The sequence below is a fragment of the Bombina bombina genome, chromosome 2 (assembly GCF_027579735.1).
Source record: "Bombina bombina isolate aBomBom1 chromosome 2, aBomBom1.pri, whole genome shotgun sequence".
Lineage (NCBI taxonomy): Eukaryota > Metazoa > Chordata > Amphibia > Anura > Bombinatoridae > Bombina > Bombina bombina.
This window is the reverse complement of record NC_069500.1, coordinates 1,239,197,398-1,239,224,472: the sequence shown is the minus strand read 5'-3', so window position 1 is coordinate 1,239,224,472 and position 27,075 is coordinate 1,239,197,398. Positions and strand designations below refer to the sequence as shown.

The 27,075-nt window shown below is 36.7% G+C and overlaps 1 protein-coding gene across 1 annotated transcript in view; it reads right to left on the bottom strand.

The window, feature by feature from the left end:
• Window positions 1–27,075, bottom strand: part of BEND4 (BEN domain containing 4) — a 260,752-nt gene that overhangs the window by 222,088 nt on the left and 11,589 nt on the right. The window contains exon 2 of the mRNA XM_053700873.1: window positions 11,131–11,697. Within this exon, the coding sequence (XP_053556848.1) occupies window positions 11,131–11,697 (567 nt within the window). The remainder of the gene's footprint in view (window positions 1–11,130; window positions 11,698–27,075) is intronic.

Here is a 27,075-nt window from a genome sequence, read left to right as displayed (position 1 = left end):
CCATTTATGCCATAATTGCACAAGCTGTTTGTAAATAATTTCAGTGAGAAACCTAAAGTGTGTGAAAAAATTTGTGAAAAAGTGAACGATTTTTTGTATTTGATCGCATTTGGCGGTGAAATGGTGGCATAAAATATACCAAAATGGGCCTAGATCAATACTTTGGGATGTCTTCTAAAAAAAAAATATTTACATGTCAATGGATATTCAGAAATTCCTGAAAGATATTAGTGTTCTAATGTAACTAACGCTAGTTTTGAAAAACAAAAATGGTTTGGAAATAGCAAAGTGCTACTTGTATTTATGGCCCTATAACTTACAAAAAAAGCAAAGAAGATGTAAACATTGGGTATTTCTACACTCAGGACAAAATTAAGAAACTTTTTAGCATGGGTGTTTTTTGGTGGTAGTAGATATGTAACAGATTTTTTGGGGTCAAAGTTAGAAAAAGTGTGTTTTTTTCCATTTTTTTCCTCATATTTTATAAAACATGTTATAGTAAATTATAAGATATGATGAAAATAATGGTATCTTTAGAAAGTCCATTTAATGGCGAGAAAAACGGTATATAATATGTGTGGGTACAGTAAATGAGTAAGAGGAAAATTACAGCTAAACACAAACACAGCAAAAATTTAAAAATAGCCTTGGTCCCAAACGGTCAGAAAATGGAAAAGTGCTGTGGTCATTAAAGGGTTAATGTAGTGGTTCCAGGTTGATGCTACTGAACATGTTGGATATCAACAATATCTGCTACCAGCATATTTCTAAAATGTGCACTGTGCTTCATAAAATACAATTCTTGTGATGCAATTACATAAATATATACTTAATATTATTAGTCATCTTTAGTTTTTCACGTAATGGAATTTACCAATACTGTTCTGAAGATGTCTTAGTTTGGGACATAAACGTGTAACTTTTATTTAACCTAATCTATGTTGCAGAAAATTAACTATAAATGGTTCCTGTCTCTTTACTATCCTAACCAGGAAACTGTAGTTCTGAGTGATTGTTTGTTTCAGATTCTCCATGATTTACATGCTGCCAAACAAAACTAGACACTCACAAGATGGTATCAAGACAGCATCCATACTTGCAAGATGGCCACCAAACAGGAAGGCGCTATTCACCATATGGTGTAACTACATGACAGTAGATACTCATTATGTTGCTGAGAAGCCTCATTGTTCAGGTGAGAACATGTTGAAAATTAATTGATGCTCACTTTTATCTTTTCCAGTCAATCACCACTGGGCGTTTCTGCTATTAACATACAAATATTTTGCAAGCAAACAAGGGCCGCTATTAAAGCAGAAAATGAATAAGTACAAAGTACACTTTCAAAACATGTTTGCAAAATGGGTTCTTGAAATACGTGTAATTGGTAAAGATTGTCATGTCTGTTTTGTTCATTTTCAGTTGTCTCCCTGTTTAGAAATGTTTTCTGCAATCTCATAGACACAAGCAAGGTGTTAAACGTGGCCATTACTGGGTCTTCTGAAGTTAACAAAAAAAAAAGATGCGATTGTGTCTTACTATAACAAAACTTATGACGTTGTCTCATTTTTTCTTTCTCTTTCAAATTGTTTGTTTTTTTGCAAATTTCTTAGAGGATGTTTTTTAATATTTGTTTGTTTTGTAATGTTTGTGACTTTTTTGTGTGATGACAAACAAGGGATGACCCAGTAGAATTTTCTTCTTTATAAATTTTACAAGGAACCTCATAGATCCCCAAGCCTGACATTAGCAGCTCAATTATCAGATAGTTACATTCTCTTTTTCCTGTTTCAGGTTTATTTAAAGGCCCATCTAGTATCCTGATGATGTTGAGAACTACTGCTTTATTTTTAAACTTAGCCTGCCTTTTGCTTTAGCTTCTGAACTGATCAATTTCTGCCTCCAACAACTTATACTGTTGCCAGATTTACTCCACTATTTTCAATCTGGACCTTGACTTCAGGATTCAGGCTGGTGCTTCTCACTCTTTACCCTCAGTATTATGGGTCCTTCTCCATTTGAGACAAGCATATTGTAACACTATATATGTAGCTTCCTTGGACTTTGACTAATAAGAATAAGCAGGGTGATTTTTGAAAATAAGCCTTAAAATTATCAAGCCTGGTTGGTTAAACTAATTAACTAACCAGGATTACCATGTTTTTTTTTTCTTTACAAATAGAGTTTTATGCTACAAAACTAACATAAAACTCATAACTAAAGTGTTAAAAGTACACTAACACCCATAAACTACCTATTAACTCCTAAACCGAGGCCCTCCCACATCGCAAACACCATATTAAATTTCTTAACCCCTAATCTGCCGCTCCCGATATTGCCGCCACTTTAAAAAAATATTAACCCTTATTCTGATGCTCCCTGACATCCCCACCACTATACTAAAGTTATTAATCCCTAAACCGCCGCCGTCCCGCATCACAAACACTATTTAAATATTATTAACCCCTAATCTGCTGTCCGCCCACATCGCCCCCACTATACTAAAGTTATTAAGTCCTGCACCGCCGCAACTTTACTAAACCTATTAACCCCTAAACCGCAAACCCCCCACAACGAAATATACTAAACTATTAACCCCTAAACCAAAAGCCCCCCACATCAAAATAAACTAAATTAAACTATTTACCCCTAAACCTAACAACCCCCTAACTTTATATTAAAATTACAATTTCCCTATCTTAAATTAAATTAAAAGTTACATGTCAAATTAAAAAAACTAAGTTTAAACTACCAGTTAAACTAATATAATAATTAAACTAAAATTAAACTAACTACCAATTAAATTAAACTAAACTACACATTAAAAAAATCCTAACACTACTCTAAAAATTACAAAGTATCTAAATACAAAAACAAAAAAATAATAACAAACACTAAATTACGGAAAATAACAAACAAAATTATCCAAAATAAAAAAGAATTACACCTAATCTAATAGTCCTATCAAAATAAAAAAGCCCACTCAAAAAAAAAAAAAAACAGCCTAAAATAAGCTACCAATGGCCCTTAAAAGGGCCTTTTGTGGGGCATTGCCCCAAAGATATCAGCTCTTTTACCTGTAAAAAAACACAAAGGCCCCCCAACAGTAAAACCCATTACCCAACCAACCCCCCAAAATAAAAAACCTAATTCTAAACAAAACCTAAGCTACCCATTACCCTGAAAAGAGTATTTGTATGGGCATTGCCCTTAAAAGGGCATTTAGCTCTTTTACTGCCCAGACCCTAAACTAAAAAACAAACAAAAAAACACCCAAAAAACTCTTAAAAAAGCCTAACACTAACCCCCTGACGATCCACTTACAGTTTTTGAAATCCCACTTCAAGGATCTTCATCCCGGAGTTGAAGTCCTGATCCAGGCGGCGAGAAGTCTTCATCCAGGCGGCCTCTTCAATCTTCATCCCGGCGGCGAAGTCCTGATCCAAGCGGCGAAAAGTCTTCATCCAGGTGGCCTCTTCAATCTTCATCCAGGCGGCATCTTCTATCTTGATCCCGCCTGGATGAAGACTTCTCGCCACTTGGATCAGGACTTCGCCTCCGGGATGAAGATTGAAGAGGCCGCCTGGATGAAGACTTCTCGCTGCTTGGATCAGGACTTCAACTCCGGGATGAAGATCTTTCAAGAGGGACTTCAAAAACTGTAAGTGGATTGTCAGCGGGTTAGTGTTAGGCTTTTTTAAGGGTTTTTTGGGTGGGTTTTTTTTTTTAGTTTAGGGTCTGGGAAGTAAAAGAGCTAAATGCCCTTTTAAGGGCAATGCCCATACAAATGCCCTTTTCAGGGAAATGGGTAGCTTAGGTTTTTTAGATAGTTTTTATTTTTATTTTGTGGGTTTGGAAGGGGGTGGGGGTTTGTAATGTTAGTGGGTATTTGTATTTTTATTTCATAAACAGAGCTGATTACTTTAGGGCAATGCCCTACAAAAGGCCCTTTTAAAGACCATTGGTAGTTTATTGTAGATTATGTTTTTTTATTTTGGGGTGGGATTTTTTTTATGGGTATTAGAATAGGAATCATTTTATTTTTTTTATAATTTGTGCAATATATATTTTTAGGGGTTATTTTTTTATTTAGCAAAAGAGATGTTAAACTTAGGGCAATGCCCTACAAAAGGCCCTTTTAAGGGCCCCCCAAAAGGCCCTTTTAATTGCCCTTGGTAGTTTGGGGGGTGGGGTTTGGATAGTGTTAGGGGGTGTTTGTATTTTTTTTTGGAGCAAAAGAGCTGTTTAACTCAGGGAAATGCGCTACAACAGGCCCTTTTAGGGGGCCCCCAAAAGGGCCCGTCCCTTGGTAGTTTATTCTAGATTAGGCTTTTTTATTTTGGGGTGGGTTTTTTTTTTTAAAGGGTATTAGAATAGGAATAATCTTAATTTTTTTGGATAAATTCGTTTTTTTTGTAATGGTAGTTTTTTTATTTTTTGCAATAGTAGGTGTTAGTGTAAGGCAGGTTAGGTTTTATTTCACAGGTAAGTTTCCATTTATTTTAGCTAGGTAGTTAGTAAATAGTTAATAACTATTAACTAACTAGTCTACCTAGTTAAAATAAATACAAACTTACCTGTGAAATAAAATTAAAACCTAAGCTAGCTACAATGTAACTATTAGTTATATTGTAGCTACCTTAGGTTTTATTTCACAGGTAAGTATTTAGTTTTAAATAGAAATTATTTAGTTAATAATTGTAAATTTAATTTAGATCTAATTTCAATATGTTAAAGCTAGGGGAGGTGTTAGGGTTAGGTTTAGGGTTAGGATTAGGGTTACGTTAGGGTTAGGTTTAGGGGTTAATATAGTTTCATTTAGGTTTTTGCGATGTGGGGGGCTGGCGGTTTAGGGATTAATAGGTTTATTTAGTGGTAGTGATGCGGGAGGCCAGAGGTTTAGGGGTTAATAACTTTAATTATGTGCAGCGATGTTGGGGAGCGGCGGAATAGGGGTTAATAACTTTAATATAGTTGCGGCGATGTTGGGGTGCGGAAAATAGGGGTTAATAACTTTAGTATAGTGGCGACGATATCGGGAGCGGCACATTAGGGGTTAATAATTGTATTTAGGTGGTGGTGATATCGGGAGCGGCAGATTAGGGGTTAATAACTGTAGGCAGGTGTCAGAAATGTCAGGAGCAGCAGATTAGGGGTGTTTAGACTCGGGGTTTATGTTAGGGTGTTTGGTTTAAACTGTATTTTCTTTTTCCCCATAGACATCAATGTAGCTGCGTTACGGAGCTTTTGTTTCCGCGATCGCAGGTGTTAGACTTTTTTTTTGCCGGCTCTCCCCATTGATGTCTATGGGGAAAGTGTGCACCAGCACGTCAAAACACTGCTTGTTTTTGGTGCGGTATGGAGCTCAAAATCTCCATATCGCCCGCGCAAGCCAGGTTTTTTTAAACTTGTAATGACAGCGCTATAGGCGGTTAAATACCGCAACTTTTGTTGCGTTCTTTACTTTACCTATAGCGCTCAAAACTCGTAATCTAGGTGTATATGATTTATTTCCAGTTTGTGACCTTGTTCTTGCATTCAACAAATTTACAATTTACTACTTTATATAGGCTGTTTATATGCAACTCTCTAATGTCTATGTTGTGTGCTAGACGTGTAATTTTAAATAGACATTTCCTTACAGCTAGATTCCGAGGGTTTTTTTATGAGTGAAAAAGCAGCGTTATGGTTCATAACGCTGCTTTTTTCCTAACGCCGCTATTACAAGTTTTGTCACCTTTTTGGCCGTCACGCAACATCAGTACCACACTTTTAAAAAAGTCCTTTTTCAATGGGACCCCCATAGAGCCGGTATTAGTTTGCCTGGGAGGCCAAAAAGTGAGTGGTACACCCTATAACCACAAGATCCGTACTGCCATCTAAAGTCAGTAGTTTACAAATCTGTAACATAAAACTCATAACTAAACTGCTACAAAGTACACTAAACACCCATAAACTACCTATTAACCCCTAAACCAAGGCCCTCCCGCATCGCAAACACTAAAATAGAATTATTAACCCCTTATCTGCCGCTCCGGACATCGGCGCCACAAAAAAAATTATTAACCCCTATTCCGCCACTCCCCATCGTCTCCACTATAATAAACCTATTAATCCCTAAACCGCCACCCTCCCACATCACAAACACTATTTAAAGATTATTAACCCCTAATCTTCCGTCCGCCCACACCGCCGCTATAATAAACCTATTAACCCCTAAACCGCAAGCACCCCACAACGGAATATACTTAAATAAATTATTAACCCCTAAACCTCTAACCTCCCACATCACTAACTCTACATAAATATATTAACCTCTAAACCTAACCCTAACGTAACCCTAAGCCTAAGTCTAACCCTAACACCCCCTAACTTAAATATAATTAAAATAAATCTAAATAAACCTTACAATTATTACCTAAATAATTCCTATTTAAAACTAAATACTTACTTACCTGTAAAATAAAACGTAAGCTAGCTACAATATAACTAATAGTTATATTGTAGCTATCTTAGGTTTTATTTTTATTTCACAGGTATGTTTGTATTTATTTTAACTAGGTAGACTAGTTAGTAAATAGTTATTAACTATTTACTAACTACCTAGTTAAAATAAATACAAACTTACATGTCAAATAAAACCTAACCTGCCTTACACTAAAAACTAATATTACAATAAAATAAAATTAATTAAATTATAAAAATACACTTTTCTAAATTACAAAAAATAAAAAACGAAATTATCAAAAATAAAAATGAATTACTCCTAATCTAATAGCCCTATCAAAATAAAAAGCCCCCCCCCCCCCAAAATAAAAAGACCCTAGCCTAGACTAAACTGCCAATGGCACTTAAAAGGGCCTTTTGTGGGGCATTGCCCCAAAGAAATCAGCTCTTTTACCTGTAAACAAAAATACAAACACCCCCCAACAGTAAAACCCACCACCCAACCGCCCCAAATAAAAACCTATCTAAATAAACCTAAGCTAACCATTGCAAGGAAACAACGAACGTGGCGCTTACCAACTCCTGGGGTCTGTGCTATTCAGGCAGCGTGATCTTCAGCGTAGGCACTAGTCATTTCCATCCGACCGATGTTCCTGGAGCCCAGATAGACGCACCTCTGTTTCCGGCGCACTCTGCAAACAGTGAGTTCCAATAGTATTTCCGGGCTGCACAGGGTAGAGGGTCAAATGCTTTTCGATTTGACCCTCTACCCTGTGCAGCCCGGAAGTACTATTGGAACTCAATGTAAGCTAACCATTGCCCTGAAAAGTTCATTTGGATGGGCATTTAGCTCTTTTACATTGCCCAAACCCTAAGCTAAAAAAAAACCCACCTAAAAAACCCTTAAAAAAACCTAACACTAACCCCTGACGATCTACTTACAGTTAGTCCGGACATCCATCCTCATCCAGTCGGCAAAGTCATCATCCAGGCGGCAAGAAGTCTTCATCCGGGCGGCATTTTGGGGGGGCTTTTTATTTTGATAGGGCTATTAGATTAGGAGTAATTCGTTTTTATTTTTGATAATTTCGTTTTTTATTTTTTGTAATTTAGTGTTTTTTTTGTTTTGTTATTTAGATAATTGTATTTTAATAATTTAATTTATTTTATTTTATTGCAATATTAGTTTTTAGTGTAAGACAGGTTAGGTTTTATTTTACAGGTAACTTTGTATTTATTTTAACTAGGTAGTTATTAAATAATTAATAACTATTTACTAACTAGTCTACCTAGTTAAAATAAATACAAACGTACCTGTTAGTTATATTGTAGCTAGCTTAGGTTTTATTTTACATGTAAGTATGTATTTAGTTTTAAATAGGTATTTAGTTAATAATTATAAGGTTTATTTAGCTTTATTTTAATTATATTTAAGTTAGGTGGTGTTAGGGTTACGTTAGGGGTTAATATATTTATTTAGTGTTAGTAATGTTGGAGGCCAGAGGTTTAGGGATTAATAACTTTAGTATAGTGGCGGCGACATTGGGGGCGCAGATTAGGGGTTAATAACTGTAATGTAGGTGGCGGCGATATCGGGAGCGGCAGATTAGGGGTTAATAGTTTTATTTAGGTGGCGGCGATGTTAAGGGCGGCAGATTAGGGGTTAATAACATTATGTAGGTTGCGGCGATGTTGGGGGCAGCAGATTAGTGGTGTTTAGACGTGGGTTTTTATGTTTAGATGTGGGTATTAGGTTTAAACGTAACTTTTTCGTTCCCCATAGACATCAATGGGGCTGCATTACGGAGCTTTTGTTTCCGCGATCGCCGGTGTTATACTTCTTTTTTGCCAGCTCTCCCCATTGATGTCTATGGGGAAATCGTGCATTGTATTTCGGTGCGGTATGGAGCTCAACGCCACCATATCGCTTGCACAAGCCTGCTTTTTGTAAAACTGTAATAGCAGCGCTATAGGGAGGTTAAATAACGCCGCTATTGTGGTCGTTAATTTCCCTATACCGCTGAAAACTCGTAATCTAGCTGATTGTTAGTTAGCAAGCACAAGGCAAGCAGAGAATAGACCAAGATGTGCCACATAAGGTTCCTTATATATTTGGGTTATTTAAAGGAACACCAACAATAAATAAATACCAGATATAAATGATCTCTTCCAAAAAATATAACAATATACACTTTAAAAAAAACAAAAACATTAGTTCTTTATATATTGTTTATATATAAATTGTAGTGCCCATAAAGCAATGAGTGCTGCCATGTTGTAACTTAGGTTTCTTTCTCTGCTGAAGTCAATTATGGACAGTTATAAATAGGGCACTGGGTAGTGCAACCAATCATTGTGTGGAATATAGCAGTGTTAAAGGGACATGAAGCCCAAAAAATATATTTAATGATTCAGATAGAGAATACAATTTTAAACAACTTTCTTATTTACTTCTATTATCTAATCTTGGTATCATTTGTTGAAGGAGCAGCAATGCACTAATGGTTTCTAACTGAACACACGGGGGAGCCAATCACAATCAATATATATATATATATATATACAGTCACCAATCAACAGCTAGAACCTAGGTTCTCTGCTGCCCTTGAGCTTGCCTAGATAAACCTTACAGCAAAGGATAACAAGAGAAGGAAGCAAATTAAGTAATAGAAGTAAATTGGAAAGTTGTTTCAAATTGTATTCTCTATCTGAATCATGAAAGAAAAAATTGGGGTTTCATGTCCCTTTAAGTCTGCACTTTTAACAAGAATTTGAAAATTCACAATTTTCAGAATTAAATTACAGGGAAAGGGGGAAAATAAATGTATTTTTATATGATCTTAAGGTGTTTAACCTTTAAAGGAACAGTAAACACCATCTAATTACAAGATTGTTCTTTACTCTTACAATAAACTAACATACTAGGGGAGTGTGAAATCTTTAAGAAGGCTTTAACACCTTGTTTGCGGCAAATGTTTTTTTGTTGCCAAACTCCACCCACGTCTTGTCTTATTTGTGGAGCCAATCTGTTGTTACTGGGTAGACACAACTAGCGACTGTCATTTTGTTAGCAAAAGTTCCAGTGTTTTGCAGTTTGTTATTTATCATCTCTGCTGAGATGTATAGTAGTGTTGGGCTGATTATGTCTGCAGGGTGCATTTTCAGTTCTCAGAATTAGAAACCCATCATTTTTAGAATTAAATTACAGAAAAAATAATGAAAGTATATTGCAATTTTTTTGTTTATATAGACATAAATATATTACTATCTCAGAATATATACTTTCCCTTTAGTGATCAGTATAGTTTTTACTTTTAAAACAGAAAAATATAAAGTCTAAAACACAAAATATGAGGGTTTGAATATAATATATAAGTATGGTACTTGATAATCTCCATCTTCATCAATCAATGGGATATTTCTGTTTGAAAAGTAAAAGGAATGCCTAGCACTTACTTTAACTAGGTGCACGCTACAGAGGTCCTGCATATACCCCTCAGATCAGATCCAAAAGTTCAAGAAGTAGCAGCACCACTTGGTTCAATATTCAACAATGTTTATTGGGACATAATATAAACATTTAGCACAACGTTTTGGTCCAACTGACCTTAAATATGATTAAGGTCAGTTGGACTGAAATGTTGTGCTAAATGTTTATATGATGTCCCAATAAACATTGTTGAATATTGAACCAAGTGGTGCTGCTACTTCTTGAACTTTTGGATCTTTCTGGTTGAGTCAGCTGGGAAAGTTTGTCATCACGACTATGAGTCACAGTGCTGCCAATGTGCTGTGTGTTGTACCAAGCACAAGGGAGGTCTAGTGTACAATGACTTGCATGTTACCAAAATATGTTCCTAAAATGATGTATGGTTTTAAATGCTGTATAAAATTAAAGAAATAGGGATCATATCTACAGGTCTGCTGGATAAAACATATTGCCACTGTCACTCCATGCCAGGCCTAATGGATCAGTTAAAAAACTCCATTTTGCATCCTCAAGGCTTAACAGTATGTAAATAAGAATATATGCCTGATATATTGTCAGATCCCCTTATTTCATTTCTGTTACCTGAAGAAATCTCACATGGTTTCATACATAAATATTTCCTAAAATTCTGACTAGAATTAAAGCTGTCCAAATATAAATGAACATAATATAAAATACTTCTGGAGTCTTCTTCATTATTTTTGTTCATTGTGCACCAGTAATGTTCCAGTTTATGATAGTGTATGTTGACTTATTCTAACTTCTATGTAGGTGCCAGTATAAAATCACTCTGCTGACATCAATTACATCATGAAACATAATAATTAAACTTGGAAAAGAGAAATAATTCCTATTTGTCTTGCTGTGTGGTGTGTATAGTAATTATAAGTAAATGAAATACAAAATGCATAAAAAATGCTCTAAAAATATCACTTTGATATGTACAATTCCTCCTCGCTGTAAGTGCGAGATCTTTGTATTTTATTTCCATAATAATTTCAGGATGCAGGTGTGACTATCTGGCTACTGAAGAGACATTAACTAAACTGTTCTATAGGAGGGACATAAAATTATACATGTGCTATTAGTACAATGGTGGTAAGCCAAAGTTAGATCCACAGGGGGGAAATACATTTTACTGGGGTACTTAGGACATAAGTCATTGCTGGGAATAAATAAGGAGATGCATATACCTGGAATACTCTCTAATTTTCTTCTCAGTTCCTCATTTTCCTGCTGCAGAGAAATCACTTCATGTTCAAGTTCCTGACACCTTGGACAATAACCTTCCTCTTCATCATCATCTTCCTCCTCGGGAAGTGTGGAAGATGATGGGTGACCATGTGATTCAGATGTTGCCGGGGATGTCCACCCACCCAATGTGTGCACCGGTGAGGATGAAAGTGCATCCATGTCAGAATGATGGCCATAATCATTGCTAGATGAGGAATTCCGAGCAGGGAAGTTACCAGCTAACAAGTAATTCTGTAGTGAATCTGTAAAAACCCTCAAGAAAGCAGAGGTTTGCTGTTTTTTCTGCACATACTGCATTTCTACATCCAGTTTGTCTACAGATTGGTTAGGAAATGGTTTACCAAGTTGGCACTGGTCCAGCCGCTCACTGTAACTGTTATTCTCTTGCTTTACACAAGAAACCGAAGACTGTGGATGTTTGGAGTCCAGAAGTTTTCCACCACAGTTTAAAAGGCTGAGAACTCTGCTACATTGCTGAGCAAAAGCATCCAGAATCATTCGGCTCTCTGCCAAAAAGGAAGGAAGAAAGATTAGGCACAAGCCAAAAAAGTATTAGGTCTTAAAGGGACAGTACACTGTAAAATTGTTTTTCCATTAATGTATTTTAAATGACTTGTTATACCACCTGCAGAGTATAAAATATTTGAGAAATTGCATTTTCGGGTTTATTTGTGTATATGGAGTAGCTGGTTTTGTGCTTTGAAACCACAGCCTATTACAATGGGTTGAGCTTCAGGTAATATCATATCTCATTATGTTATCACTTGGTGTACACACACGTGCTTCCTTTATCTTATAATTGTCTGGCACACCAAAGCTCAATACATAGAGAGAACAATGGAAAATTATCATTTTATTACTTAACTCTCACGCCCCCCACTGAGAGTGTAACTTCTTCTGCTGACTGTGTTTACTTAGGCTTGTCAATAGCATATACTACAGTATCAAAACTTTCAGTATAGGTTGGGAAACCACAAGCTAAATCAGCTGTTTCAAATGCTGAAATAGGAGTAAAGGAGCTACTTGCAACCAATTTCATACACTCTAGCAGGTAAAAAGGATCATTGGGAATAATTTAAAGGGGAGAAAGTTTTTGGGTGAACTGTCCCTTTAACACCATTTACATGCAAGTGTATGCTTTCATTCTATTATACAAGGTAAAATGATTATGATTTTAATTTGTATAATTAAGATGCACAGCACATGTAATAATTAAAACAAAATTTCAGTTATATATTTTGCAAATCCAGCATATTATAAAGGAAGAAAAAGGGTTGTTTCACTGTAGGGTCCGTCCATCACAAGCGGTCCAATAATTGTAAAATTGGTTGCTTGACAATTTTATTGCTCCTAATTTTTTTTGGAGTAATTACCTCTATGTGTTGGTAGTGCAAATCCACCAGTTTTTTTAATTTTATTTTACTTGGTTTAACCACATCAGCCATCTTTTAGTGTGTTTAAAAGAAGGCGCTGGTTGACAGAGGGCCCAAAGGATTCGCTGAAGTACGGTATCACACAGTATCCTTAGACGTCTTGTTGAGATGTGGTGTAGTAACCCCAAATGCTGTAAGGAGATTTCACAATGGTGTAGTACATCCAGACATCATAAACAACAAATGTATATACTCACAGAATAAGGTTGAATATTCTGCCTTTATTAAAAAACTCATATGCAGCTTCTTCTTACAAATATAAAAAAGCAACTTTTATTTGCTCAATGCGTTTCAACGGCTTCTACCGTCTTTTTCAAGAGCTTCTAAAATCAGCAATGCTTCATGTAAAAAGTCATGTTTGATTCCGCAACACAGGCGGTCTTAAATATATGAGAATTTTCGTGCCATCTGTTCTCTCATTGGATGAGAGCAGATTTACACCCGTTTAATATAAAAACATTTAAAACATTTTATTATTTCCATTTCGCAATATCGCATCATCCACCCATTAGTCAAATCTTTTTCCAAAATAAAGTAAAACGTGCAATAAAGCAACATTGCAAAACAGAAAAAAAAGATAAGAATAAAAAATAATATTCTATTAAGTTCCCAATCGAGTAGTTCCTAAGTTAACAGAATACGGCACAGGATTGGTGGAATTTGTATTAATACGATTGGCCTTTTTGAAAAACTTTTGAATACATTGATTGATTGCCTTATTGCCATTTTTACTTTACTTTGGAAAAAGATTTGACTAATGGGCAGATGATGCAATATCGCAAAATGGAAATAATAAAATGTTTTAAATGTTTTTATATTGAACGGGTGTAAATCTGCTCTCATCCAAAGAGAGAAAAATGGTGCAAATTCTCATGTATTTAAGACCGCCTGTGTTGCGGAATCAAACATGACTTAATACATGAAGCAATGCTGATTTTAGAAGCTCTTGAAAAAGACGGTAGAAGCCATTGAAACATGTTGAGAGAAATAAAAGCTGCTTTTTCATATTTGTAAGAAGAAGCTGCATATGAATTTTTTAATAAGAAGGCCGAATATTCAACTTTATTCTGTGAGTATCTACATTTGTTGTTTATGATGGATGTACTACACCATTGTGAAATCTCCTTACAGCATTTGGGGATACTACACCACATCTCAATGAGACGTCTGGGGATACTGTGTGATACCGCACTCAAGCTAATCCTTTGGAACCAGCGCCTTCTTTTTAACACACATTCTAGGAGAGACTGTTGGACGGCAGTGGTTCTACTTTCCAGAGGGGAGTAATATCTTTATTTTACATATTGTTTTTTTCTGCTTTCCTTCAGCCATCTTTGTGTGATGACAAATTCTGGTTATATAGATTTTTACAAAAACCTCAATATCTCAGATCAGGATGGTCCTAGTTCCTTGGAACAAAAAACTGATCTCTAGATTACATTACAGGGTGCATGTACATATATTAACATTTTGCACATTTTTGATCCTTAGGGGTAGATTTAACAAGCAGCAGATGCTGCAATCTACCCCCGTAGTTTCCAGATCGCTGGAAACAAGAGTTAGGAAGCAGTGATCATAAGACCGCTGCTCCTTAACTCGTCCGCCCTCTCTGAGATGGCAGACAGCAATCATCCCGATCAGATACGATGATTGAAACCCTCTGCTAGCGGCCGATTGGCCACGAATCTGCAGGGGGCGGCATTGCACAAGCATTTCACTAGAAATATCTAAAAAAGATATAAAGAAGAGCGCCTCATGGTGCAGTGTATCCAAGATAAAATTCTAATAAAATCAAGGTTCTGACAAGTGGTTACTCACAAGGCTGCATGCACTAAATACCGTGCAATATGTTCAGGCTGGGCTTTGCAGTCTCCAGCTGACTGATAGGGGCAATATTCTCCTTCAGATGGCGATGGAATAAGTTCAGGATATGGTAGCCTTTTAAAACTAAAAGACACAAAGCTTCTCCTAGTGCAGGGAAAACGAACAACATAGTAATTCCAGGAAAGTAGTGAAATGGATACTCACATTTATTATTATCGGTTATTTGTAGATTCAATTTGCACGGTTGATTCCTGCAAATAAAGCAGGCTGGATGTTACAGACACCAGCTGTCTGAGTTTGGTCTCCCTGGATGCTTGTGCAATGTTAAATGCCGACAGCGGATCATATCCCTCCGACATTTAATAAATCGTCCCCTTAGACTTAGGACTCAAGTCCTAATGTAATGTTGAAAAATTGCTGAAAGTTCAACTTTTAGGGTCAATTTATAATGGAAAGGGTTTGAGTCTCAGTCCTTATTTTTTTAAGGTGGTACCCAGGTATTGTATGCGTGCAAAATATTTAAAGTTTGAGACTTTTTTTTTTATTGGGGCGAGAAAGTGCAATTTTTGAACATTTCCTCTCAATTTCAAGTTAATTATCTCTGGTGGGGGACCAGATAGGAATCTGATACTTTCACAGATAGAAGTCATCAATGGTAGCATTGTGCTGTAAACATTTTGGTTACAGAGCCTTAGCTAGTAGAAATCTCGGGAAAAGCCTACTTTAATTATGTGTTTCGAGAAATGACAAGATGAAATATAAGCATAAAAAAATAATAAAAAAGAACAATATTTTATACTAATTATGTTTATGATTGACACACCACAATTTCAACAGAAACTCAATCCCTGTTTGTACAATACAACAGTGAATTAAACATATCAATAGCTGGGGGTTTGTGGGTATATGACAGATGTTAGGGCTGCGCATCTTCACTGTTCTCACGATTCGATTCGGATTATCATGGTAACGATTCGATTCGGCGATGCATCACGATTACTGGCCTATTTATGCCCAGGATTTACATTTTTAACAAAAAAATTATACACACACACGAGTCATGTGATCAAGCATACTAATCACTTTAATCACATAGTGGAAGTTCCAGTTTTTTAAAAATTGGAGGGGGAACCCAAAAGAGCGCTTATTCAGTACAAAATAGCATGCAATAGCCTACAGCACTAATACACATTATGGCTTGACATATTGTTTTATAATTTAGAAGCAGGTTAAAACATTTAGACAGAATTTATTTTCCAGCTTTCATGGTGTGGATGAACAGGTATTTTTATTTACATACACACACATTTTAAAAACTAAAGAGTGAATAAATAGTGTAATGCCTATAAATATGCTACAGTGTATTGGTGTCAATAAGGGGTTAATTTCTATCTCTTCCACAGACATCAGCAGTTAACATTACCTTACTGCTCAGTGGCTGTTGAGGCTGCTGTAAATGCTGCAAGTTATTCATTCGTGCTGTCTAGTACTACGCTGCAGACACCATGCTGTAAACGGCAACCCTTAACCTTTAAACTTTATCTCCCTTTCCTCTTACTTACTTTGCAAAGTAACGGAGCGGAATAGTGTCAATAAGTTGTGTTGCTAGCTGGCTCTCTGCACAGACGTTGTGAGAGGGGGGGAAGTATAAGGAGGCACGGATGAACAAACCAGTCTACACACTTACACAGTGAACTGTGGGAAAGAGGAGTAAGATGGCGCTGCAGCGCCGAACAGTTTATGAGCCTCAGCACATAACCCTTGAGCAGTGAGTGAGCAGCCGCGGTAGTAATAAGGGCAGGAGCGCAGGGTCACGTAACGCAACGTTGCTTTATGACATCACTGACCCTGAATCGATTATGGGCTTCACTGCATCGATGCGTTCAAGGCTGCATCGCGATGCATCGGCTTAACGATTATTTTCTGCATCCCTAACAGATGTATATACATTGTTTGTGTTTGGAGAGAAAGGGGGTTCAGCTGACACCACTTGCAGTATTGGAAGCCGAGGATTCTTATTATCAAGCAGCAACTTTTTCACAAGGGGCCACTACAAACAAAATGTGGTAACAAGAGAGATCCTGAACCGGACCAGAGATTCCTATGTAAATATTGTGGAGCAGTAACTGCGGACAGTGTTTCCCTTGGAGTAAATATCACATACCAGTAAGTGGCGTAGTGGATGAAGGACACGTCTGTCTGAAGCACGGTATGTTACAAGAAGGCACAGACTGCTGTTACCCAATCGGTGAGCTCCGTGTGGGGATCTGATGAAAGGTAACATCCTGTTATAGCAATCACACTAAAAGGAGGTCTGTGCAGGATCTTATTTTAATTCTGCAGACTGCACCAATTTCTGGCTATATTGCTGTTAGGTACTGTTATATCTTCTGTTGAGAATTCTCTTATCCTTTTTATTGGAGAAAAAGAGTTGAGATACCTTTTACATTCTGGGGCTCATTTGAATCTGAAGACTAAGGCCCCTAGTTATCAATGTCTGTCGGACCTGATCCGACAGTGCGGATCAGGTCCGACAGACATCGCTGAATACGGCGAGCAATACGATACTTGATCGGGTTGATTTCCGGCGATGTGTGTCCGCCTACTCAGAGCAGACGGACAGGTTATGGAGCAGCGGTCTTTGTGAGCTTGATACATATGCCCCTAATACTTCCTTGGCTTAAAGGGACATAAAACAAATTGGGATAGAGACAAAATAAAATAATATGTACTTTAATTACTTGACCTGCAAATTTATACTGCAGTGCCTCACCATTAACCCTTTCTTTTGAGTTCCCGATGTGCAAAGCTCTAACTCTCCCCACACATTTCCTTCTATGGCTGTATTTATATCTATTGTTGCTTTGGTAGAATGCAAAAGTGCACAGTAATTATCTGCTGGAGCATGTCTAGAAGCTTTAAACTCAGTTGAAATACAATGCCTGTGTCTAAACACTGATAAGGGGGGTGGATGGAGCAGACTGCTCCGGACATCTAGGCTACTTAAGTATTTTTGTTTATTTTGGAAAATTATTTTAAAATACTTGCCAGCAATTTTTAAAGATTTTTTTATGCAAACTATTTTTACTTAATTAGCCCTTTTAGGATATGCACAGATCTTAACATGTTTTATGGCACTTTAAGAGAATAATAGATTTTTATTAGTGATTTTGTAATCATTTGTTCTTGTGGAATACACTGCTCCTTTGCTGTTTTTCTAATAACTTTTTAAATTAATGGGTTTGTGCTGAATAGGAATGTTCTATTTTTTATTTTCTCTCTTTCTTGATACATTGTTTAATGTATATGTAGTGTATAGTATAATGTCAGAATATTTTATTGTGTCCTTAGTTAAGATTTTGATTGCGCATTCTCAATATTCATATTTACATTATATTGAGAACGCACATTCTTTATTGCAATATTCATATTTCACAATATTGTGATCACGTTTGTATTATTAATTTCTTAATGTTGCAATTACGACTGCCCAATCGTATCTTTTTATAATATTGCGATCGCACTGTAGCAAACGTGTTCTATATTAATATATATCTATAGCTATACATATATATTAATATAGAACACTAATGCTACAGTGCGATCGTAATATCATAAGTAAAACACGATCGTGCAATCACGATCGCAATATTGTGAAATATTAATACTGTGAATGCGCATTCTCAATATAATGTAAATATAAATATTGAGAACACGCAATTGCAATCTTAAAATGAGTAAAAATACATGCCTAAGGACACAATAGAAGATTAGCACAATCAGGCTCACAGTTTAAATACATATTCTAATATTATACAATCCCCCAGCTCCGATAGTTTTAATAGGAAGTAATTTTTTTTTTTTGTCTTTATTAACAAAGTCGATTGCAAACATGGCGAATATATACTGTAGGCATTCCGTGGAAGTTTACTGGGTCTTACGTGGGAGTACCCTGTATTTTAATTGTGAAACGTTGCCGTGGGTTTCTAATATTCTAAGCACTGTCCTCCATCTTAGCTATTCCTTTTTAGCCATATCAGTCTCGCCTGCTTTTCAGTGGCAATATTTCCCAGCGTGACAAATCTAATGAATGTACAGTGAAACTGAATGAATATATATATATATATATATATATATATATATATATATATATATATATATATATATATATATATATATGCATAATTTGAAGAGTTACTAAACAGAAAATATTTTTTATATGCACGAATGCACAGTCTATTTTGTGTAAACACGTTTAAAAGCCAGCTCCAAGCACCGCCTATGTTGCAGCTCAGTGGTGAGATCAGTTGACTTTTGCTGACCACTTTTTTAGAATTGACAGACAAACGGACTGTGAGCCTAGCGAACCCAAACAGGCAATTTCTCATTGGTCTGTTGATATTTTAATTATCAGGTTCTTAGTCTCTTGGAAATGCGGTGGGAGCATCCGGTGGCAGTATTTAACTCTGCAGGTGTCAGTTTTATGAGAACATTGTTCATGGGAACCCATGTTTTATTTACAGTAGATATCTTAAATGATGTTCCTGGACCAGGTTTAACAGACATAACTGGTCATTAGAGACAAGCAACACAGCAGAGGCGCATTTATGCCTAGGCCAACAAGGCCGGTGGCACTTATATGTTGACAACTGCATATATGTTTTTGTTTTGTTTTTATAAAATTTTAAAAATGTTGTGTTCGGCGGTCACGTGACCTGGCTTTTGCCGAGGTCACGTGACGTTTTCTTACTTCCGCCCGCCTTCCTGTCTGCACTCTGCTCACTAACAGTTGCCGCACATGGATCTCCCTCCAAGTCCCAGGGCAGTGAGGAGGGGCTGTGAGTGGGATTGCAGTGAGTGGGATCGCATCGGACCGGAGAGGACTGGTGAGGAGGGGGGTGACCCGGCGGGAGGACTGGTGAGGAGGGAGGTGACCCAGCGGGCAGGGGGCACATAAAGAATAATAGTAAAAGTATTCACTGCTCAGCTCACTCATCATACCTGTCCAAAGCCAACTCTTCTTCTCCCATTATTCTCCAAAAAACTGTTAGAAGTTAAGTATAAAAGAAACAAAAAGTGATGAGTGTCGCTTTTTGTGGAAAAAGTTGGGAAGGAAACTCTGAACAAATATTCTTAATAACATAAATTTACTGCAAAAAAAGGAGTTGGGGTTAATAAAAGTCGTTATAGAGATTTAATTATAGAGGAAACGTGTGTTTACTTTAGGAACAGAGAATAGGTATGTGCCTTAATATGTGTGCATGTTAGGAGCAGATAGCTAGGTGCCCTGTAATGTATGTGCTTTAGGATAACATGATAGATATGTTCCTTGATAAGTATTTGTTTTAGGAGCAGGGGATAGCTCTGTGCCCGGATATGTGTGTCTTTTAGCAGCAGGTGTACTACTATATGCCCTGATATGTGTGTCTTAGCAGCAGGTGTGCTAGTATATCGGTATATGCCCTGATATGTGTGTCTTTTAGCAGCAGGTGTAGGTATGTGCCTGATATGTACTGTATCTGTATGTGCTTTAGAATCAGAGGTTGGTATGTGCTGTCATGTCATATGTGTGTCACATCTATTCCTATAAACTGACTTTCTGTCAATAAAGCTGCACAATACAACAGGTATATGAGTGATTGAGCTGAGGTGTATACACATGTGCTAATTCAACCTACCTGAGACTGTATGCAAGCTTTTTACGAGCCCTGGCTGGGGAAAATGTAATTTTAAAATGCAGCAGCAATTTATTTATTTTTTTAAATAAATAACAACTCCCTAACCAAAAAATGATATGTCAGGAATTGACCTAAATCCTAGGGCAGCACAAAACCTAAATACGCCCCTGCAACACAGTCATTATGCCGTAGGATCAGGGGAACAAATTTCATCACTGCATGTTCTTCAAACTCTTGCGATGCAGATGTAATGAAGCATCTGGTAGTACTTTCTGATACTGCTTCAAAACAGTGACATTTTCTTGTACCTGGAATTCTCTCACAGTTAATGAAGTTCAGTTACTTCCTTGCTTTTGACATAGATGTATGTAACTCCCTTAATCTTCTCACTGCAAAAGAGGAACATATCATCAGGGGTGATGATTTGACCCTCTGTTGTCCTCTGCAAACTGGCTTTTGTTGTTTCCTGCTTAGTTGTTCCTCCAACACTGTCACGTGCCTTTTGCGAAGATGTTCCATTTGGCTTTTATACCAAAGTCCTTCTCATGGTTGAGCAGATTCTTCAAGAAATTCTTCTTGTTTTGTTATTGGCTTGATCCATCAGAAAAATAGATGAACTTTCCTGTCTCGGGAAGGACCCCCATGTACCTTCACTAGTGTTCTGCTTTGTTTCACAAATTGTTTTGAGACATTCAATTCCTTGAATTCCTGATTTTGTTCTGGGACCATGAGCTTGGTAATAGACTGAGAATTTTAACTTTGGATTCGATTTATCATGCTGCGGCGGGCAGGGGAGTACATATGTGCCCTTTCCGCCACAGCTCGCCTCTGGCGGGCTGAATTCCGCTGCCAGAATTCAGCATTGCACAAGAATGCAATTTTGCACTATTGTGCAACGCCGCCCACAGGCAATCATGTGCGGGCAGGAGGTGATGACCACTGCTTGTTAAATATGGACTGCAGGTTCTCTTGTGAGAACCTGCAGTCGTAGGGGGTCGAAGGCTGGCAAAAGCCTCTGATAAATCAACCCCTTTGTCTTCTTTGTTTGCTATGGCACATGTTTCTTTAAGAGCCATATTAAATTTGATATTCTAATGGTAACAGAGTGTTGGCACTTTTATAATCTGCAAGCAAACTCCTAAACAATAGGAAAAACAGAGGCGCCTTTTATAATCTGCTGGAATTGTCAAAGATTCTTACAGATTTATTTTCAAAGTTTCAGAAATCCTTCCTACTTTAGATCTCAAAGCACTTTGTATTTAATCTGCACCTATATTCCTTATCTTGGATGCAGGGTATTCTCCAAGAGCAGCACAAGCTGAGTCAACCTTCTGAAGACAATCTTCGGGTTATACATAGTCCTCTGTCTGCTTCATACATGTTTCTTTTTCAATCACACACTTGTAGCAGGTGGAACACGGTGACCTACAAAGGACAAGTTTTAGAGGATAGTCTTTTTCCTTTGATATTTACTCTAATTGAATTTCTCATAGTCCTCGGGGAAAATATATTTGTTTTGCAATATTCCAAAGAATTACAACTGTTACCACATAGGTGATGATATTTCAAGAAGAAATTTGTTTTCACAGTACTTACAAACGGACATGACATCCTACACTTGAACACAGTAACTCCTTTTCTTCTGAGCTGTAGTCACTTACTGCTTTTATCATAGGAGAAACGCGCTGTTTATTTGTAAAACACCCAAGTGAACACTTTTTTTCCCATATTTGGATAAAATCTATTCCCGTTAAAACTAACACACTTCAGCTCCTAGCATCTAACTCACAAGAATGCAGCCAACACACATGATTCAGTATAATTTAAACAACTATCCAACTTCTATTATTCTATTATCTAATTTGCTTCATTCTCTTGGTATCCTTTGTTGAAGAAGCAGCAATGCACTACTGGGAGCTAACTGAAAGCTAATGACAAGTGGCATATATGTGCAGCCACCAATCAGCACCTCCTGGGTCTATCTAGGTATCCCTTTCAACAAAGGATATCAAGAGAACAAAACAAATTAGATAATAGAAGTAAATTGGAAAATTGTTTAAAATTACAAGCTGTATCTGAATTATGAAAGAAAAAAAAATTGTGTTTTATGTCCCTTTAATGTCAATCATAAACATAATTAGTGTAAAATAATGTTCATTATTATTTTATTTGTTATGCTTACATCTTGAAGTTTCTCAAAATACATGAATACAGTGGGTTTTTCCCAAGATTTCTACTAACAGTAGCTTTATAACCAGTGAAATCTCAGCCTCAACATTACAGCAGAATGCTACCATAGAGGACATATATCTGTGAAAATTTCAGATTCCTATCTGGTCCCCCATCAGAGATAATTAACCTGAAAGTGAGGGGAAATGTTAAAGGGACACTGAACCCAATTTTTTTCCTTTCATGATTCAGATAGAGCATGTAATTTTAAGCAACTTTCTAATTTACTCCTATTATCATTTTTTCTTCGTTTTCTTGCTATCTTTATTTGAAAAAGAAGGCATCTAGGCTTTTTTTTCTGTCAGCACTCTTGGCAGAACTTTTTTATTGGTTGATGAAGTTATCCACCAATCGGCAAGAACAACCCAGGTTGTTCACCGAAAATGGGCCAGCAACTAAACTTACATTCTTGCATTTCAAATAAAGATACCAAGAGAATGAAGAAAATTTGATAATAGGAGAAAATTAGAAAGTTGCTTAAAATTGTATGCTCTATCTGAATCATGAAAGAAAAAATTTGGGTTCAGTGTCCCTTTAAATAAATTGCGCTTTCTCGCTCCCCCCAAAATAAAAAAAATAAGAGATGTCTCAAACCTGAAATGTTCTGCATGCACAATATACTTATCTAGGTACCAAGTAAAAAAAAATATGTAGGACTGAGACTCAACCCCTTCCCATGAATTGACCCACGGAACTTTCAGCGATTTTCATCATTACATTACATTAGAATGCTGGTCCGCCAGAAACGAAAGTTAAGAAGCAGTGATCGTAAGTAAGCAGGGGGCAGCTTTGCACAAGCATTTCACTAGAAATGCTTGTGCAATGTTAAATGCAGACTGTGTATGCTGTCGGCAATTAGCGAATTATGTCAGTTCGACCTTTGGTAAATCTGCCCCTATGACTTAAGTACTTAAGTCTAAGAATCAAAAATGTGTGAAATGTTTATTTATGTACATGTACCATGTAATGTGATGTAGTGATCAGTTTTTGTTCCAAAGAGTTGAGATATTGAGGTTTCTGTAAACATCTAAACAAAATTTGTTGTGAGCCATAACACAAAGATGGCTGCCGAGGTTAAACCAAGCAAAATAAAACTAAAAAAAATGGTGGATTTGAAATAACAATACATAGAGGTAATCACTCAAAAGAAAAAAGAATTAGGAAAATGAAACATGTTCAATCACTTGAGATGGACTAACCCTGTAAGAAATCTATAACATTTAAAAGCAAGTCATCATTATATTAGTTTCATATGATACGAAAACCCAGTCCAAGGCAAAGACACAAAACTGTTAAAATAAATGAAATATAACTTGTATGTATGTAATTAAAATGTTACTTTACAAAATAACTATGTGTAAGGAAAGTAATGCAATTATTTAGACATCACATCTAGATTACTAGTGGCACTTTAGCTGTTGCGTGAGCGAATAGGAATTTATCTAATAAAAATTATTTAAAAAAAAAAATTGCAATAAAAAAGGTTATAAGGGCTCAAATATGTGAGGTCTCAGGTGAAAAAAAAATAGCATGCAAAGGGCTTTAACATAGAGATACATACATATACTATACTACTAAATAGGTATATGTATTTGTATATATATATATATATATATATATATATATATATATATATATATATATATATATATATATATATATATATATATATATATATATATATGTGTGTGTATATACTGTATATATATATATATATATATATATATATAGGTGCATTGGAGCCCTTTGCAGTCAAGAATCTGAAAACATGTCAAACTGGCTGGAATCTTTACTCCAACCCATAGTATATAAGTTACCATCCTTTTTAAGGGATACTAAACATCTGTTAAAACTATTAGCAGATATCACATGGGAAGAAAATATAGGGTGGCTAACGGTAGATGTAGTTGGTCTCTATTCAGCCATTCCACATGACAAAGGCTTAGAAAGGGTAAATTACATGTTAAATAAACGAACTAGCTACTCTCCAGACATGATTGGATATATTCTGAATGTATTGGAAATTTTGCTTACCCATAATTATCTTGAATATGGGGGCACTTTTTATTTGCAACAACGAGGAACAGCCATGGGAGCAAAATTTGCCCCAGCATATGCTAATATCTTCATGGGCTGGTGGGAGTTTACCCATGTTTATGCAGATCAAAACCAATTTTCAAACTCAATTTTTGGATATAAAAGATAAATTGATGACCTGCTATTCATTTGGGTAGGCTCAGAGTCAAGTAGCAAAGAATTTGTAGATTATCTTAACAATAATACAGTAGGTTTAGAATCCAACACAACCTTTGATAAAGAATGGATACCATATTTGGATGTGACACTAATAGGAAGACAGAGAGAAAACAGAGTTGATACATCTCTCTCCAGGAAACCAATATCCTCTAATACATGTTTAAATGCAGGGAGCTGTCATCCCAGGCATATGAGCTATGGCATAGCCAAAGGCCAGTTTTTGAACCTAAGAAGGAACTGCTCTGATAATGACAACTTCCTGCAAGAGAGTAACTGTCACGCTCGCCGCCGGAGGTTCCGGCGGCTCTTCCGGCGTGTCTGGTTGCCTGGCAACGTCTTCCTCTCTCTGAACCGCCCCCCTCTGCTGACGTCAGGACCGGATTCTTATTCCGGTCTCTCTATCCTCCGGTGCCTGATTGTTTGTGGTATCCCTGTGGCTGTCGTGAGTACTCATTCTTTGAATTTGTTCCTGATTCTTTGCCTGAACGACTAATCTACTGCTTAACCCTCAAACTGCCTGATTACAAGTTGCCAAACTCTGCATATACGACTACTCTTCTGCTTAACCCTCAAACTGCCTGATTACAAGTTGCCAAACTCAGCATTTACGACTACTCTATTGCTTAACCCTCAAACTGCCAGATTACAAGTTGCCAAACTCTGCATAAACGACTTCTCTACTGCTTAACCCTCAAACTGCCTGAATACAAGTTGCCAAACTCTGCATATACGACTACTCTTCTGCTTAACCCTCAAACTGCCTGATTACAATTTGCCAAACTCTGCATTTACGACTAATCTATTGCATAACCCACAAACTGCCAGATTACAAATTGCCAAACTCTGCTTCATTGACCACGCTGAGCTTAACCCTCAAATTGCCTGATTACAAGTTGCCTAATCCTTCCTTATTTACTGTTTGTTTATTGTACCCTATTCTGAAGTTTAACCTGCAGCAATCAAGATTTACTTTACTCTTTCCAGAGGACCCAGATCAACACTGCTCCATATCGTGAGTACCTTGTTTTTTAGAAGTTGTCGTGGGGTCACGTCCTGGATTAAACTCAGAGTGCAAGGGTGTTATTTTAGTTCGCCCTAGCATTTGGGTCTTCTTCTGGACATTACCTAACCTGACAGTAACTCTCTGATGTCTAGATTTATTGAAAGAGATTATGATTCAAACACAGTATTAAGAGCATTAAATGATGTAAAGCTTATAGATAGGGCTGCCCTACTCGAAGATTCACCTAAGAGGATGGCCTCTGGGGATAAACCTGCCTTTATCACCACATACAGCTCACAGTACTATTCAGTTTGTAACATAATTCACAAGAATCTCCCTATACTTCTAACAGATGATGACTTGAAGGATAAAGTGAGGAGTGGTTGCTTCTGCGTATCACGTCGCAATGCAACAATAGGTAATATGGTTTCACCATCCATGTTGAGAACCTCTTCTCCAAAAAGTAGTTGGCTTACTACAAAGGGGCATTTTAAGTGTGGTAAGAGCATGTGTAAGGCATGTAGCCATGTGACGTTGGAAAAGTTTTTCAATCTAGTGTGTCACAAAACGTGTATTCACATTACCAGTGAACAAATTGTAGATCCAACCATGTTATCTACGTGATCACATGCTCAGAATGTGCCAAGCAATACGTTGGCTGCACCTTACGAGAGGTGAGGGAATGAATACATGCTCACTTAAATGACATAGAACATGGCAATTATGCCACAGGTGGCGCAAGACATATTATTGACACACTTGGTAAAGATGTGAGTTTCTTTACATGGATGGTCATTGATTTGATTCTAAAAAGACCACGAGGTGGTGATAGATTAAGGGATCTACGTAAGAAGGAGGCCTACTGGATATATACTTTGGCAACCAGACAACCATTAGGTATGAATATTGAAACTGATGTGATTATTTTTTAGTGATATTATTGGCAGTATTACACACTAGGGGTGACTATTCTTATAGCAGTTTGGCAGATCAGCATAGTCATTAAGTAACAAAATTGATAAACTATCAATGGTACTTTCAAGTGTATCGCCCAGTTTTGTTTTATATTTACTGGTTACATTAATCACATGAGAGGTAGGGATTCAAAGAGAAACTAGTTACATAGCTTTTTCTAGTAGGGTCTAAAACCAACAGGGACATAATAATAGCTAGTGTATCTGTGCCATTTAAATGCATATCACTAGCAGATTTATATGCATCTCTTTTAGCCTCACTTTACTAATAATAATAATTATTGGGAATATATGATCGTAACTATTGACAACTGCTGCTATAATATATGAATTGACAAAATAGGAATTGCTAAAATATGAATTGTAATAACATTATAAATGTGTTGCGCTTTAGTGAAGAGTATTTACTCACACATTTACTAACAGTTAAACTTTATATTATTATTATTGGTTATTTGTAGAGCGCCAACAGATTCCGCAGCGCTAA